This window comes from Podarcis raffonei, chromosome 6, assembly GCF_027172205.1.
Source record: "Podarcis raffonei isolate rPodRaf1 chromosome 6, rPodRaf1.pri, whole genome shotgun sequence".
Taxonomy (NCBI): Eukaryota; Metazoa; Chordata; class Lepidosauria; order Squamata; family Lacertidae; genus Podarcis; species Podarcis raffonei.
The window spans coordinates 77,602,693-77,619,534 of NC_070607.1; the positions used below are offsets into that span (position 1 = coordinate 77,602,693).

General features: G+C 42.9%; 1 protein-coding gene across 2 annotated transcripts in view; it reads left to right on the top strand.

Annotated features, from left to right (window-relative positions):
* RIMS4 (regulating synaptic membrane exocytosis 4) overlaps positions 1-16,733 on the top strand; it is a 106,410-nt gene extending 89,677 nt beyond the window's left edge. For both annotated transcript variants that reach the window (XM_053394112.1, XM_053394113.1), the window contains exons 4-6: positions 4,238-4,339; positions 5,754-5,893; positions 6,852-16,733. In XM_053394112.1, coding sequence (XP_053250087.1) covers positions 4,238-4,339; positions 5,754-5,893; positions 6,852-7,070 — 461 coding nt within the window. In that variant the 3' untranslated portion in view covers positions 7,071-16,733. The remainder of the gene's footprint in view (positions 1-4,237; positions 4,340-5,753; positions 5,894-6,851) is intronic.
* Positions 16,734-16,842: the final 109 nt, after the last annotated feature.

Here is a 16,842-nt window from a genome sequence, read left to right on the forward strand (position 1 = left end):
AGGACTGTGCCCTGGATCCCCATGTCGGCAAGGCGGTGGTCCAGGAGTTCGTGATCGACCATGTCGAAGGCTGCTGACAGGTCTAAAAGAATCAGCAGCCCCGACCCGCCTCAATCCAGCTGCCTGCGGAGATCATGTTAGGGCGACCAGAGCCGTCTCGGTCCCATGACCAGCGCGGAAGCCGGACTGGAATGGATCCAGAGCCGATGTTTCATCCAGAAACCTACCAAGCTGTTCAGCAACCGCTCTCTCAATCACCTTACCCAGGAATGGAAGATTCGAAACCGGGCGGTAATTGGATAGATCTAAGGGATCTAATGATGTTTTCTTTAAGAGCGGGCGCACCACTGCCTCCTTCAGTTCCCCTGGGAATGTCCCGGTGCCAAGGAACAAATTGTTGATATCCCCCAGGGGGGCCTGCACCTCGTCTGGACACGTTCTAATCAGCCAAGACGGGCATGGGTCGAGAGGACAAGTGGTGGGCTTTCCAGCTCGGAGGAGTCTGTCCACATCGGCTGGGGATATCCGGTCAAAGTGGTCCAATACTGGACCCGAGGACAGTTGAGGGGCCTCCAGTTCCTTTATTGTATCCAAATTGGCAGGGAGGTCATGGCGGAGCAACAGGACCTTCTCCGCAAAAAAGCTCGCAAATGCCTCACAGCTGTGTGTCAAATTGTTATTTAAATTTGGCTGTCCTTCAAGGGACGTTAAAGACCGAATTATACTAAATAATTGCGCTGGGCAAGAGCTAGAGGATGCAATGGAAGCCAAGAAGTAGGACTTCTTAGCGGCCTTCACTGCCATCTCGTAGGTTTTCATAAAAACCCTATAAGATGTTCTTGAAGCTCCGTCACGGGCACCCCGCCATACTCGCTCTAGCCGTCTGAGGTCCCGCTTCATTTTCCCGAGCTCCTCGGTAAACCAGGGAGCCCGGTTTCTGCGGGGTCGCAGAGGGCGCTTAGGTGCGATCTCATCGATGGCTGCCAGGAGCTGGGTATTCCAGCCCTCAACAAGCTCAGTCAATGATTCGCCAGGGGGAGAAAGTTCCCGCAAGGCTTGACGGAATCTATCAGGATCCATCAGCCTCTGCGGGCGACCCCAAATCGGCTCGCCACCTAAGCAGGGTGGGGGTGGAACGTCAATCCTGGCTTTCAGAGCGTAGTGATCAGACCATGGCACCTTCATCGAAGGAAACATGATCACATCTATACCGAAGCCAAAGATCAAATCCAGCGTGTGGCCTGCTTGATGTGTGGGGCCCGAAACAAACTGGGAGAGCCCTAGTGTCGCCATGGAAGACATCAGGTCCAGAGCCTGTGAGGAGGGAGTGGCATCAGCATGGATGTTGAAGTCCCCCAATACCAATAGGTTAGGGAACTCCAAGGCCCAGCCGGCCACCGCCTCCAGCAGGCCTGACAGGGTGGCTGCTGGTGCGCTAGGTGGCCGGTACACCAGCCAGACAGCCAAGCTCACCTCGGAGCCCCACACTAGGCCAACACATTCAATGCCGGGGATCGATGGTGATGGTAGAGCCCTGAAAGAACAATCTTCCCAGATTAATAATGCCACCCCTCCCCCCCGGCCCACAGTCCGCGACTGGTGGAGGACGGAGAAACCCGGGGGTGCCATCTCTCGTAAGGTGACAGTTTCCCCTTCGCGCACCCAGGTCTCCGTTACACAAGCCAGGTCGACCCCCTGCGAGGTGAAGAAATCTCGCAGGGTGGCGGTTTTGTTGCCTATAGACCTGGCATTGCACAACACCAGTGACGGAGGTGAGTAATCCTTGCTCACCCTACCCTCGTCTCTCGGGATGGGGCGCAGATTGGAAGGGGTACGAGCATATCCGTATCTCGATCCCCTTCGCCTATGACATCTGCCCCCACCGCCATACCTCCCTCGCCCCTCCACAGTAGGAATCCCAAGCCTCATACTCGCCTCCATTTACAAAATATAAAAGCAAACAAACAAAAAAACAATTACACCAAAACAAAACCAATCCCCACCCCACTTAACAACCATCCCACCCCAACCCAAAATAAAACAAAACAAAATAAAAATACATGAATAAAAACCACCGTTTATGGTGGTACAACAAAGTAAAAAGTAAAAACACTTTTAAAACACTTTAAAATATATAAAAACATTTTAAACATTTGCTGCAGCAGCACCAGTGTCCTTAAAGTTGTGGTGGTGGTGAGTGTGGGCCCTGCCCCCTGGCCTGGTGGAGTGGGCTTGCAGGGGGAAGAGTCCTCCCCACAAACTCACAGCGAAGCGGCAGCAGCAATGTCCCGAGCCTCCTTGGAGCCTTATATGCTGTGGTGGAGTATGGGGCCCGCCCCCAGGCCCAAGGTGGAAAAAGGGCTTCCAGGGGGAGCGGTCCTCCCCACAAACTCACCGGCAAAGCAACAGCAGCAGAATGTGTGAGATTCCCTTAAAGCAATGCACGACCTGTATTTTGTGTGGATCTTAACAGGTAATGCATGGACATTAAAGAGAAATCAAATTATTTGAGGGAAAGGTCTTGATAAAAACACAGATTGCTTTAAAACATCCAACAATATTTACATTATAACAAGATATAGTAGACTAGCATGCGACATATTTTTAAAAATCCAGATGGTGATAGCTGTAATAAGCAAAAACAAGTTTCAGAATAAAAGTTTTCTGAGGCTTCTTAAAAGGTTAGCCTTTCTTTGGAAAGTCTTAGCCAAGTGATCCCTTTGAGCATGTTGGAAGGAAGAAAAGAGAAGAAGCCATAATTATTCCGGGCACTAAGGTATCAAAAGCCTTTGGGGGGGGAATTAAACTGTGTCTAATATTTATACCCAGTGCTTTTTTCTAAAAATATATAAATGTTTAGGGGTACTCTCATTTTCCTGCTTTTTTCTGGGAGTACACAGGGGTACACATACCCCAAAACATTTTGTGAATCAATTGCCCCTCAATGAGGCCAAACTTAGATTCACAAAATGTTTTGGGGTATGTGTACCCCTGCGTACTCCCAGAAAAAAGCACTGTTTATACCCTTTAAATTAGATAGGTCAGCAATAATCTCTCTCTCTCTCTCTCTCTCTCTCTCTCTCTCTCTCTCTCTCTCTCTCTCTCACACACACACACACACACACACACACACACAATCATCATTCTTGGAATTGTCTGCAGTCTAGTTTTATCTTCTACACATAAGCATTTCAAACACTGGACTTTAGGTCCTGCTGAGTTCCGTACCTCCATATAACTGCTTTCATGCTGCAGAAATATTTCTACTTGTTCATTTTGACATAATTCCAAACACATATTAACCATTGTAGTTTAACAAGGTTCCTTCCCCTTAAGGTCACTCTTTACTCTTTCATGGATCAAAATTTAGCTGGTGAAATGCAGGTGAAGTTTGTGTTATATACTGAAGTTCTCACCCTGGTCCAGCAGGGGGATACGGTAGATAGTTTTCACTCAGGTCCACATATGCAAATAAGGGATTGAAAGGGACATTCGGTGATTGGATAGTTACAGAAAGTTGTTGCAGTTGCATTGTACTGGTGCTCTATATTAGCAGGCTGGCTGAACCCTTCAGTTCAGTTCTGTTCTGGCCTGTGAATAAACAAGAGCTGTTTGAAGAATCGCTGTGTCGTCTGATATGTTCACCCACAACTTAACAGTTTTATTCCACTGTTTTCACTATACACTGTGTGAAGAAGTACTTCATTTTCTTGTCCTGGAACTGCCTACCCTTTAGCTTATTTAGTGGGAAAACAACAACTTCTACCTTCTCTCTGCAACATGCACAATTGTATGTACCTTTATCGTGTGCGTGTCCCACCACTGATATTGGTGCTCAAAACTTCTGAATGCAATCTTCTCCTGATGTCAAATAACATTTCAAGAGATCATTCGAGGAAGGGCACATAGTTTGGAAGTTGTCACTTTGAAAGGGTGAGTTGATTCAAAGGTTCTGGCAGTTAATATGCCTGGGGGACCACTTTGAGACAAGGAAGGCCAGTGCCTCAATTCCATACTAGTCAGTAAGTTCTGTTGCCATTTTATCCCCATCTTTCTTGCCTCTAGATAATCAACTTGTTGCAAGGGGAAGCCTGACTTGTACCAGATGATAACTCTGTGGCGCAGAGTACTGCATCATTCTGCAGTCTGTAATGTTTAAGAGAACTTAGAGCAGTGAGCAGTGGTTCACAGAGATCTTTTTGACACTCACTTACTTTTCATTTTGCTTGCTGTCCAGGTGATGTGGAAATTGGGCTGCAGGAGCGAAATGGACAATTAGAAGTGGACATCATTCAAGCCCGAGGACTGACTCCAAAGCCTGGCTCCAAAACCCTGCCAGGTAGAGTGTTTCAGCCTCTTTGCCTCTCCCAAATCCTGGGTAATAGCATTGAAAAAGGATGCTTGGTTTTTACAAGGGAATGACTAATAAGATTGTGGGAACTGGAAGGGGTGGGAAGGATGGTGTGGTGTGTGCCATCTGAATTTTGCAAGCATTCCTTACGAGTTATCGCAAGGTTCTCACATTTTTGCAAGATTTGGATAATTTTTAACATGAGCAACCAGTTCTTTGCTCATCTCTACCAGGCTGCATACACACCATTCCCTGAAAGTGCATTTAAAGCATGTGGCTCAACACACACACACACACAATGCTGAGAACTGTGGTTTGTAGAGGAAGCTTGGAATTGTAGTTCTCTGAAACACAGTTCCCAGGATTCTCTTGGGAAGTAAGTTTGCTTAAAATCAATGGTGTGTACACTGCCATAGACACAGGACCTCAGAGTGAGGTGGCTGCCTCAGACAGCAGGTGCTGGGATGTGCATTGAGAATGGGGCAATATTGGCAGCCCATCCAGGGATTCTCCTGTACTGGAAGTAGGGATAGGGGGGATATTTCATTTGGTTTGCATTTATCAAATTTGCACTTTCCAAAACAATGTGAGAACCGAAACAAAGCCATCCTCCAAAATTTGCATTTACCTGAATTTTGTGGTGCACTTCTTCATCCAGTGTTTACAAAAACGCATTATAGTATGTAAAAGCGTGGATAAAAATGAATGCGTCAGTACAAATAACATACCAAAAAATGCATTGTATTAGGAGAAATTCCTTGCAAAAATGTGTACATTAGTCAAAACCACACATAAAATTGTGCCTATTTAGGAGAAACCTGAACTAAAATTCTGAAAAATTTTCCCAAGGTTTTTCTAAAAGAATACCTGCAAATCGCTGCAGAGATGTGGAGTGCTGAATTTAAGACTGGGAAAAAATGAGAAACAGAGAGAACCAAAATAGATAGATCCTTTCATCCTTAGTGCAAAGACAGAGCTCTGTGTAGCAAACAACCCACCTTGCTCCCACTAAGCAAATCTGCTGTTCTCAGGTGTGAAGGAGGATCGCATCCCATCACCAGTGTTGAAACAAGATTTAACTTCCTGTCCAATCAGCACCATGTTGTCCTGCACCTCTCAGGCAGCAAAAAGTCCTGATGTGATCCTGAATATACTTGCTGCATATGTGTGATGATGGCTAGAGATAAACATTGTACCAAGGCCAGTCACAAGCAACCTCAGTGTCACTCAGACACCAAGCAAGCCTTGAGAAGACCACTTCCAACAATATGTCGGAAGTTTTTCTCTCAAAATAAACTTCTTTTTTAGTAGCTTCCTCTGAGCAAATGGATAGTGGTGTTTGTGGGGGGTCCCCTGTACTTAACACGGCAATACAACCTTTTACCCTGTGTTATTCTTCCAGCTGCTTACATCAAGGCCTACCTACTAGAAAATGGGGTGTGCATTGCAAAGAAAAAGACCAAAGTGGCTCGCAAGTCCTTAGATCCGCTGTACAACCAAGTGTTACTTTTCCCAGAGAGTCCACAAGGCAAAGTACTGCAGGTAAGATGGACCTGTCTGAGGCCTCCTGGCAGATCTCACAGCTAGGGTTAGGGTGGCCTGTGTGGTCAGCTAGGATGTAGCATTCGTAGGGAGGCACCGCACAGGGAGAGGAAGTTGTTTGTGCTTTTGATGAGTTGCCATGTGTCCTACTTTGCAAAGGACAGCCCTGTACTTGAAGGACTGTCGAGTCTAAAGAGGAAGAGCTGAGAAGGGAGAGCTGGAGGACCATGTAACTGTCCATTAATAGCACCCAGAGAGCAGACTGGGCAGACACAGTGCTAGTTCTATAATAACAACCACCACCACCACAACAACAACAACAGCAACTACAACAATTTATACCCCGCCACTCTGGGTGACTCCCAGCAGATTATTAAAAACACGATAAAACATCAAACATTTAAAACTGCCCTAAACTGCCATCAGATGACTTCTAAAAGTCAGATAGATGTTTATTTCCTTGACATCTGATGGGAGGGCATTCCACAGGGCGGGCGCCACTACCAAGAAGGTCCTCTGCCTGGTTCCCTGTAACCTCACTTCTCGTAGGGAGGGAGCCACCAGAACGCCCTCAGTGCTGGACCTCAGTGTCCGGGCTGAATGATGGGGGTGGAGATGCTCCTTCAGATATACTAGGCCGAGACCCATTGAAATTAATAACTTAAAGTAGTTTACTTAAAATAGTTCTTTTAATTTCAGTGCCTCTGAGTATATTGCATGTATTTTATTTTTATTTTACAAATTAATAAAGTTTTGAAAAAAGAAAAGGAAATATAGCACAATTGACTTGAATCTCCCATGACCTTCACCTCAAGCCCTTCCTTGGTCTTCTTCAGTATCATTCAGATCAGAAGCTGTGTCAATGCTTTGCCAAAAGATAAATTCCACGCCAGCCTCCCATCATTCGTGTGATATTGCTTGCGAACTAAACATGTTCCCCACTCCTCTTGTTTCCAAGGTGATAGTTTGGGGAAACTACGGACGCATGGAACGCAAACACTTCATGGGAGTCGCCCGGGTTCTTCTGGAAGAACTTGATTTGTCAACTTTGGCAGTTGGCTGGTATAAGCTTTTCCCAACCTCGTCGATGGTGGATCCTGCCACTGCTCCACTCTTACGCCAATCCTCGCAGCTTTCCTTGGAGAGCACAGTAGGACCTTGTTGTGACAGGTCTTAATGGGCAAGGAAGTTCCAGGGGGACTGCTTCTGTTTTTAAAATCATGCTGTCAAGGTTTTGTTTGCCAGAACGCTGTCCTCAAGCGCATTGCATCTTTGATCAGTCCTTGGAGGAACCTGAAGGTGAGGATAGCCAAGTAACCTTGGACAGGAACCAAGATGGAGGCCAATGACCTTTCTCCATCCAAGTAGAAAGAGCTGCAGGGCACAAGTCCTAATTATGAAATGACACACACACACACACAAGACACACTTTTTCGTTTCCCTTTTTCCACAGTCATCCATGCACCCTTGCTTCAGATCAGTGTAAAACCTTGAAATGTTGCAGCATCTTTTTTAAAAATTGGGGAAGATGTTTCTCTTCTTCTTAATGCTATTTTACAAATTGGGGAAAGAAGAGATAGAGAGAACTTTTAGAAAATTCTTAAATATTCAAAAGCAAACATCTGACCTAAATGAAAACAGCAGTTTCAGGGAAACTTTGTGGGTTTTGTAAACTTTCCCCACCCCCTTTAAGGCTGGGGAGGGGTGGGAGGAACTGCAGCTACTACTTTAGAACAAGTTCCACGGTTCTGTATGATGTACAAACGCCGCTGTATTTTTTACACTGTGCCAAATTACCAGCAGTGTCTTCTACTATAGGACTTAGGCCAACAGTACTGCTGACGCATTTTTGTTGGAAGAACAAGAAAACACACTTTGGTTACACCAGTCGGTTCTGACGCAGAGTGCATAGCAAGCCAATTAGCTGGAATGTTGCACAGAGAATGTTGCTGAATGCAAACTGGAAATCTGGCAGAGCTACTTGCTAGCCCATTGTTAGATATGAACATTGCAAAACACACACACACACCATACCTTACCTCAGCTTTTGCTGTGCTATCCCCCTGTTGTGTTTTTTGCTTCCATAACGCTAGTCATGCTTTTGGGATTTTTAGTGCATATCTGGTGACTTGCCACTTTCCTCTGGAACAGGGATCAGTTTGAGGTAGCAATACTTTCTTCTGCCGTTGCAAATGAAATGACAACATAAAAAGTCTGCACATTAAAAAAAAGAGGTGGGAGTGATCAGAAGATGGAGTTCTGTTCGTCATGCAGGAGATTATTAAACCCTGCGCTTAGAGAAAAAGGAGTGTTGCATTCAGACAACTGTATTAATACCCAAGTGGTGTGAAGCAACATGGAAAACTCAGGCACAGAAGGCAGATAAGGACTTATTTAAGGGTGTTTTCACAAGTGACACTAAAAGCGCCTTCCAACCTTTTGCATGGTTTATGTGCACGTGTGAATGACTGCAATGCACTTTTGAATGAGTGTGAGGAGGAGATTGATGTTGGCATTTGAACTTCCACGTGGCTTTTTGTGTGTATGTGTCAGCCTGCCTGTATATATGTGTGGATGTTCTGAGTGGGTGTTCTCTACTCATAATGCTTTGTTGACCCTCCATCCACCATTCTTATTGCCACAAAGCTCTATACATTCCAGGTTCAGCAAGCAAGGGTGTGTCTTCTGCTGTACCATGAGCTCTTATTGGTAGTCAACAGAAGTCTTGCTTTTGAACAGAGTTAAATGTGATTCAGCTGGAGGGTTGATACCGGCATGAGTTTCCAAGTCACTTGTGAAACTGACCTGGTCATGCAGATAGGCTTTGTGGATTGTTTTATAATGAACAAAAAATAAATAAAATAAAAGGTAAATATTTTATGTTCGCCAATAAAAAGATAGCTATAATATATATATATATATATTCTGCATACAGCTAAGATGACAGCAGATTGTCAACAGAGTCACCTTCAGTAGAGTAGGTTAGTGGTTTACCAGATAGAGCCATTGAACAAATACAAAGTGATTTACCTGGTCACAGCCATGTCTGGAGGCTTTAGTTTAGAAAGTAATTTTAGGAAGTAGGCCAAGACGCTCTATCTGTACTTAGATCTACCTTTTGTACATTGCTAGGTGTTTTGTTTCTGTTCTCATTTCTAATGAAGATTTAATGATTGCTATCTCAAATCTGTTTTCCTATTAGGATGTCAAGAGCTGATTTTGCTCCACGGTTTCTGGTGCCAAGTCCCATGTTAGCATTTAGGAACCATCTCAAAATGGCTTCCTGGCCTGTTGTTACGTCACAGAGTAATAACAAGGTTTCTACGTGGACTACGAATAAGCATGATTAAAGCATGACTTACTATAGAATGAAACATAGACAGTCATATGTTATAGGTAGTGTTTTTAATGGTTTGGGAAATAACGACCAAATGATTAGAAAAGCAGTAGGCCCAGTAATGAGCTCTGCTAGAAGTAACCTAATATAGATAATAGCATAAGGAAACATTGAGCATATTAAAATCACAGAAGCTCCAGAGTTTCAGATTGATTATCTTAATTTTTTCTATGCCTGTGGTTTCAAGTATAATTCCGTTTCCAAGTCATATTAAAGATTTTCTGTGTATTGGCTGAAGGGAGGTAGTTGCATGCTGGTCAAAATATGTTGTGACTCTCCTTTCCCCCCATTTATTTAAAAACTCGCTTAACTATATTTCAGACTGAATCCTCTTCATATTTCTGTATAGTAGGTACTAGGCAATATTGTACAATATATGTATGGACTAGAATAGATTGGGTTAGATTTAGTGATTGGTAGCCATTGACTCTTTTAATAACCTTGTCGTAAAAAGGACTGTGGAGAAAACAAAACACATTCCAAAGCTGGGAACCGAAGAGCAGTCGTTGATGCTTTATAAATTCAAAGATTTTGCTTATGTTGTTTGAACCTGTAAATCAAATCAGCCCTGTTTTGTATGTATCCTGCAGCACAGCTGTCAATTCTTACCCAAATGTTAATAGGGAAAGTGGGAGCAAAAATGCTGGAAACACAATCTTGGCTTCCTAATCTGTTGTTAACAGCACAACAGACTTAACTCTTAAATGTCTGAAGCTGCCTATCTCTGTTAACTCAAATGTGAATGGATGTGTGAGTTGGGTTAAACTGAAGGACTCAGAACAGAGAGGTCCATCCCAAAGCTGCTTAGAAATAATTCCAATAGGACATAAACGTCAAAACACTAAAAACATTTTCATGTTGATTCTATTGTTTGTATACTACCCTTCAACCACTTGATTCCCAGGATAATTAGCAAGAGAATAAATGGCAATGAAAAACAGTTTAAAAAAGCAATTCTTTTTTAAGCCAAGTAACGCCAGCAATTAAAAGCAACAGATTAAAAGTGTTAGGGGCTTGAGAGAATACAAAAGGGTTTTGCTTAGCAAGAGGACACTTATTTCAAGCTATTTCCTTTCTTCCCTCTTTGGTACAACCCTTTGGATCCTGGCAAAAAAACCTTAGTTACAGCAACTTTGAGCTGGGTACACATGCAATCCAGTTTTCCATTTTTAGCAAGCAAGTCTGCATTACTACGAATGCAAGATTATAAACGATCTACAAAGACTGGATTAGAAGGAACAAAATTTACTTAGCAATCGAAACTAGTCAGGTGTCCCTGAGCATCCTTTCCCTTCTAGTCTCACCCAGAACTGACCACGTCTTATGACCCTTTCTAAATAACATCAGTTCCTATTTATCTATTTTATGCATCCATTTCAAGTATTTATATACCACTTTGCATCATAAAAGATCACAAGGTGGTTTACAAAGAAAAAGCGAAAAAGAATGCGCAAAACAAGAAAAACTAAACACAGTATGAAGATCATCAGAATCCGTAAATAATGCAATGTATGAAACATGAAACTTGATCACATAGAATTCTATGGACTCTATACACTTATTCAATATCCACATTTTCTAACAAACCTGTGCCTCAACCAGAGCGCACCTGCACACATTCACTCACATACTCTGATCAATTACAAATCCCAATAACCCCCTGGGTGGGCTGCACTATGACACTGGCAGACTAATGCCAGGAGACTAAAATCACCTTTCAAAGTCTAAACTAGGGCCCTTGTGGTCTTGTGTGCACCCTCTGGGTACATGCATGCAGCGGCCTTGCTAGATCCTGACCCACAAACGCAAACAGAAATCTAAAACGCAAACCAGCTTTTAGAGCACCTCGCTTTCAGCCCACAACAAGCAACGTCCAAATACGAAACATTGCCAGCTTAAAGCTGTTCTTCTCATTCTTGTGAGAGCCCTTATTCTTGAGAGCAGCGGTGGGCAAACTCTTCTTCTATCAAGGGCTGCACTCCCTCAGGGGTGACCAATTGGGGACCACATGACTGCAGTGGGCACAGCCAGAGACAATAGTGTTCTGGATTAACTAATCTCGAACAATGGCTGCCCTGTTTCAATTTCACCATGGCTACCTCGAATTAGGATTTCCAATCCTTTGTAGATCTACTCAGAATTAAGCCCCGCTGGTTTTGATAGGTTTTGATACTTATTCCTCTCAAATAAGTATAAAGAGGATTTTTATTTTTTACTGAGGACAACAGACCCATACAGCGACTGGAGGGCCAAGTGAAAGCGACTCTTTTCTAACTTTAATGTGCTTAACGCGCACCAACCACAGAGGCAAGAAAGGGGAAGTGATGAACAGGAAGGAAGGAACTCTGATGAGGTGGAAGAATGAGGCAGCTTCCGAGGGTGTAGGGGCCACAGACTGGCTACAAAAGAGCAAATAAGTTTTGCATCTAAATTAAGAGGCAGTTCTTCAGTAGATGCAGGTGTTCTGCTCCTGTGCACACCTTTTTACTAGGTTGTTGTTGAAAGCTGGGTCAGAAATCCACAAGTGATAAAGAGGTACCATATTTTTTGCTCTATAAGACTCACTTTTTCCCTCCTAAAAAGTAAGGGGAAATGTGTGTGCGTCTTATGGAGTGAATGCAGGCTGCGCAGCTATCCCAGAAGCCAGAACAGCAAGAGGGATTGCTGCTTTCACTGCGCAGTGATCCCTCTTGCTGTTCTGGCTTCTGAGATTCAGAATATATTTTTTCTTGTTTTCCTCCTCCAAAAACTAGGTGCGCCTTGTGGACTGGTGCGTCTTATAGAGCGAAAAATACGGTAATTAGTATCACTAGGCTTGGATCAGCTCCTCTTGTGTAAAGACCAGCCTGGAGCCTGTTTTCTTCCACATTAGATCGCATGATACCTGGTTATGATCCACTGCCCCTTTAGGGGCACATACCAGAACATCTCCCTTACTCTCCCCACAACCCATAGCTGTTTTTCATGCTGAGTCAGAAGATGTTTCTGAAGCCACTCCCTAGAAACTTACGGTGAAGCCTTTATAAATAATAATAATAATAATACTTTTCATGAAAAAAGGCCCCATAAGCCTAAGTTTCACTTCATCATTTTGGATTTGTAAAGCAAGTGTTTGCATTTTGAAACCTCATCTCTTGCTGCCTTTTAAAAGCTTAAAATAGAATCGCGTCTGTCTGTAACTTTTAATGATTGACTTCTATGGGGAAGTAGAGGAAGAGTTAGTGTGTGTCTGAGAGGTAATCATTACCTCTGTGGCTTGCCTGCTTGTTGTTAAGCTGAGGAGCGAAGGCTCGGCCTCTCTCCATTTTATAGCCTCTTCAAGCACTTTTAATTTTGGTTAAAATGACTGACAACTGCATCATATCCACATCGTGCGCTGAAAGCACATGGCTTCCCCCAAAGAACCCTGGGAAATGTAGTTTAGCAAGCATGCTGGGAATTGTAGGTCTGCAAGGAGCCAACTACAGTTCCCAAGGTTTTTTGGAGGAAGTCGTGTGCTTTAAAGGCGCTTTAAATTTATGACATGGATATGACCTAATAAGCAAAGCAGTGACCTCTCAGCCACAATCCTAGGAACACAGAAAATACCGGCTCTGAGCTTCATTGCCCTATTCTTTAACCCCCCAAAACAGGAGAACCATTTTATTGCCACAATTGTTTTCAGATGCAAATGTCATATTTTTCTGGGAGTGCTTTATGACCCCCCGATTCCTAATGGTTATGGTAGAGAGGACAAATCTGGGTTTTCTTAGCTCCCGGAGTGCCCATGAAAGTCCATTTACTAATAATATACAAATAGAACGAAATGTATCTTGCCAATCAAAATACTGAAACAACGTGTAAAAAACCGAAACAATATTATACGTCAATGGCCTCCAAGTCACAGCTATTCTTGTTTCACAGGAAGTTCCCAGGTTCGTACAGGAAGTCAGTTTTTAGAGTAAGGAGTTGAATCTGGACTTCCAGTGCCTCTTAAGCACCAGGTCATTCTTCCTCTGTATGCAGAGTTATTTTTGAGGATCGTGAATTAAGCAAAACCCAGCCTGCTGTTAGCTCAACCAGTGCTCCCAACTTTGGGACAAAGGACTTTTGACGAAAGAAAAATCAATTTGTGAATGCTTCTGTTGTATATAATTATACCTTTTTAATGTTTTTAATACTGGATCCCTTATACATGTACTTTTTTGTTTTTTTAAAGTAGGTCTATAGGCAAAAGAAATATCATAAATTTATGTATACAAAGAAATTATGTAGATGTTGAGGCAGTAAGAATCTCAATGTAAGCATGATTAGTAATAACTGTCTTAGACAGCAAGACTTTTTAATGAAGTTTATTTAAGTTAGTTTACTACATGCTATTTAATAATTTTGACACTGGAGGAATATTTTCTTTAAAAACAAAATGTGATCCTTTTTTTCTAACAGATTATATGATTTAAAGTGCAATCTTTCGCATGGTTACTCAAAATAAATCCTTCTGTGTCCAGTGGGACTTATTCCTTTGTAAGCATGTTTTGGATTGCAAACTTAACTTTTTTAAATTATTTTTTAAAAGTTTTATGTTTGGTACAACCTGTATTCTTCCTGATCTGGAGAATGTTAGCCATCAGCTCCACTGAACTAAATGAACACTGGTTAGTCATGACAACTAGTTAGCCATTGAATTCAATGGAACTTCAGCAGAGTTCCCCTCCTCTGGATTCAGGCCTTACTGGTTTAGTGTTAGATGCTACATGTTATCAACTTGTTGTTTTCCCCAAAAAAATAAAAAATAAAGAAGTTTTGTAAATAGCTACCAGGAAATAGTCCTATAGAAATTTCACTTGAATCTCTCATTAAGTTATTATTACTATTAATATTGTGTAAGAATATTTGCAGTTGTTCATTACATCTCTGCTAAAGATCTTAGCCTAAGATCTAAGCCTTTGTTGAAGGAATCGATGTCGTATTTTCAAGATGAAAAAACAAAAACCTTAGCTAGTTTGTCATAATCCTGTATTCTGTAAACAAACAAAAGAAGCCTTTTTATAAAGAGAGTCTACATAGGCTTACAAGCAATAATATATTCCATTTGGTGTGGAGAATGTGATGTGCAGATGGCAGTATATACCATGGATAACAATATGTGGTGACAGACTTAGTTTTTAGGGATGTCAGGTTTGATTAGGCCATATTAATATTGGCCATTTGGTTATTTTTTAAAAGGGAAGTTGGGGTAGGTGCCATACTGTTGGTTCCGTTCTACCTACTTGTGTAAGTCCAATCACTGACCATAAAATATATGTAGTTGACTTTCATGCTACAATTGTCAAAAAGTTTCAATATAAAGCTCACCAAATGTGTCAGATCTCCTTGTTTTCAGATAACTGTTGAGCGTTTGTCACAGTTTTTCCAGACACCGCCACTGCCAGTGTTTTGTATTATGAATCTGATGGCAGCTCTGCCCCCTAACGGGCCTGTTTGGCAAAGACACCTCGTTGAAGTTAAAGGGAGGTGGGCTGTATTTTTCTTTTTCTTTCCGGAGCTGCTGTTCCATCCTTTATTACTGTACATGACACCAAAGCAGGGGAATACATGCACCTTTGTCAACGACAAGCACAGGTTGATGTGCAAAACAGAATGCCACAGTGCTTGACTGCACTGTCACATAACGGCAAACAGTATTAGGAAATGTGCGTGGAGGTTTCCGCCAAATGGCAGGAGCAGAATCTGCTCTGCATCCGTATTAAATTCAGTCCAGTGGATAAAATAATTAGGCTGCAATCAGTGCTAAAGTTTAGCTCCAGCAGGTGGGAGAGGGAATGAGCAGGCAAGCTCAGATGGAAACTCTCAAATTGTAAAAGCGTTCCTGCTCCCAGGGCTAGTGCTTGGTTCGTAAAAAGGCCCTTCCCCAACACTCCTAAGAAATCTTGCAGAAAATTAATTTCCCTTGTTGATTACAGATCGGGCAGCCAGCTACGTTTGCAATGCTAAACCTGGAACAGAGGTCAGCAACTGATGCTCATGGCGCCACATCCATTACTGTGCATGGTTCCATCTCTCCCCATTGCTAGTGAGGCCACTGCTAATCCCAGAGGCAGAAGATGAGTGGATAAACATTCCCCAGTCAGCACAACCAACCAAAGGCCCCTGCTGGTCACACCAGGGCTGTCATTCCAAGTCTGGCAGTGTGTGAGTGGATTGATGGGAGACCTTTTTCCTTTCACCTCTTCACATAGCCACAGAACATAATTAAAGTATGGAGCTCGCTATGACAGGATGTGGCATGCGCCTTCCCCTTACATGGCCTTTTCAGACAGGGCCTAAACCAGAGCACATTTGCTTGGTGAAAGGGCATGACTATATCCAAGATAACCTGATGCAGAAGGGGAATTCCTGAAGCCACTTTACCCCTGCACATCATGCATTCATCTGATGCTGAAGTTCACTGGTGTGTCCAACTTTATGACTGCTTCCACATCCTAATTTGATGGATGCACCTTGGCCAAAAACCCAGTCTGCGCAGCACATGTTGACTTGCAGTTACATATTATGAATTGCATTTGCCTGTGTCCTGCTTCCCTTTCCACATAGGCGTTATGTTTTTACACACCAGACGTAGGAAGTTGCCTTATCTCAAGTCACAGCATGGGTCCATTCAGCTCAGTATCACCAGCACAGGCTCTCCAGGGCAGCTCTCCAGGGTTTCAAGCAGTTGTCTCTCCTGGTCCTACCTGGAGATGCTGAGGATCAGACTTAGGACCACCTGTATGGATGAAGATGCTCTACCACATAGTTGTGGCCCTTCCCTTAACAGAAAGCCAAAGCCTAGAGCCAAGAGAGGCTTGAAGGCAATTTAAATCTCGTGTATGGAAATGTTTTTAGATGTGACTGACTTTCACAGGGACTTAGTGAAGATAATCTTTTGCTGGGTTGTGCCCTCTACCCCTGGGTGTTAAAATAGCGCTACCTGCTACATGTCCTCTCCCTTGCCATGCCAACCCTCATAACGCATGAAGTTTGCAAGAATTTAACAAAAAGTGAAAACGGGTGGGCAAGTAGATAATTATCAACTGCATGTTACCTGGGTCGGTAACCTTTTTGGAACGCATTGCACAGGACAGGATCTCTCGTAAAAGACCCCCAAATCCAAAAGAAGGTCTCATTTCTAAGAAACCCCACTGAAATGTTCATAAGGTGCATGAACTTCCCTGTTTGGCATCTTCTGTGGCAGGTTGCTCTGTAACAGTGCTGTACATGTGGCAAAGTGTGACTTAGCACATAGTGTCCAGCACACATTAATGTTGGATGCTGTCTTTTGTCTTTAAGGGAAGATACGGATGCGCTGTTTTCTTTGTCTGTCAGTTTTATCCAGACAATACAAAAAAATGGTTGGGTAATTTGCAACTTAGTGTTAAGCTACTGAAACTGTTGAAAATAAACATTCTTCATTTCTTTTCCTAAGTTGAATCTGAGCCTTTTCATTGATTGCATGTTTAAAAAATAAAATAATGACGACAACGATGATTTATTAAATTTCTGCCCTGCCCTTCACCACGAACAATGAAAAAAA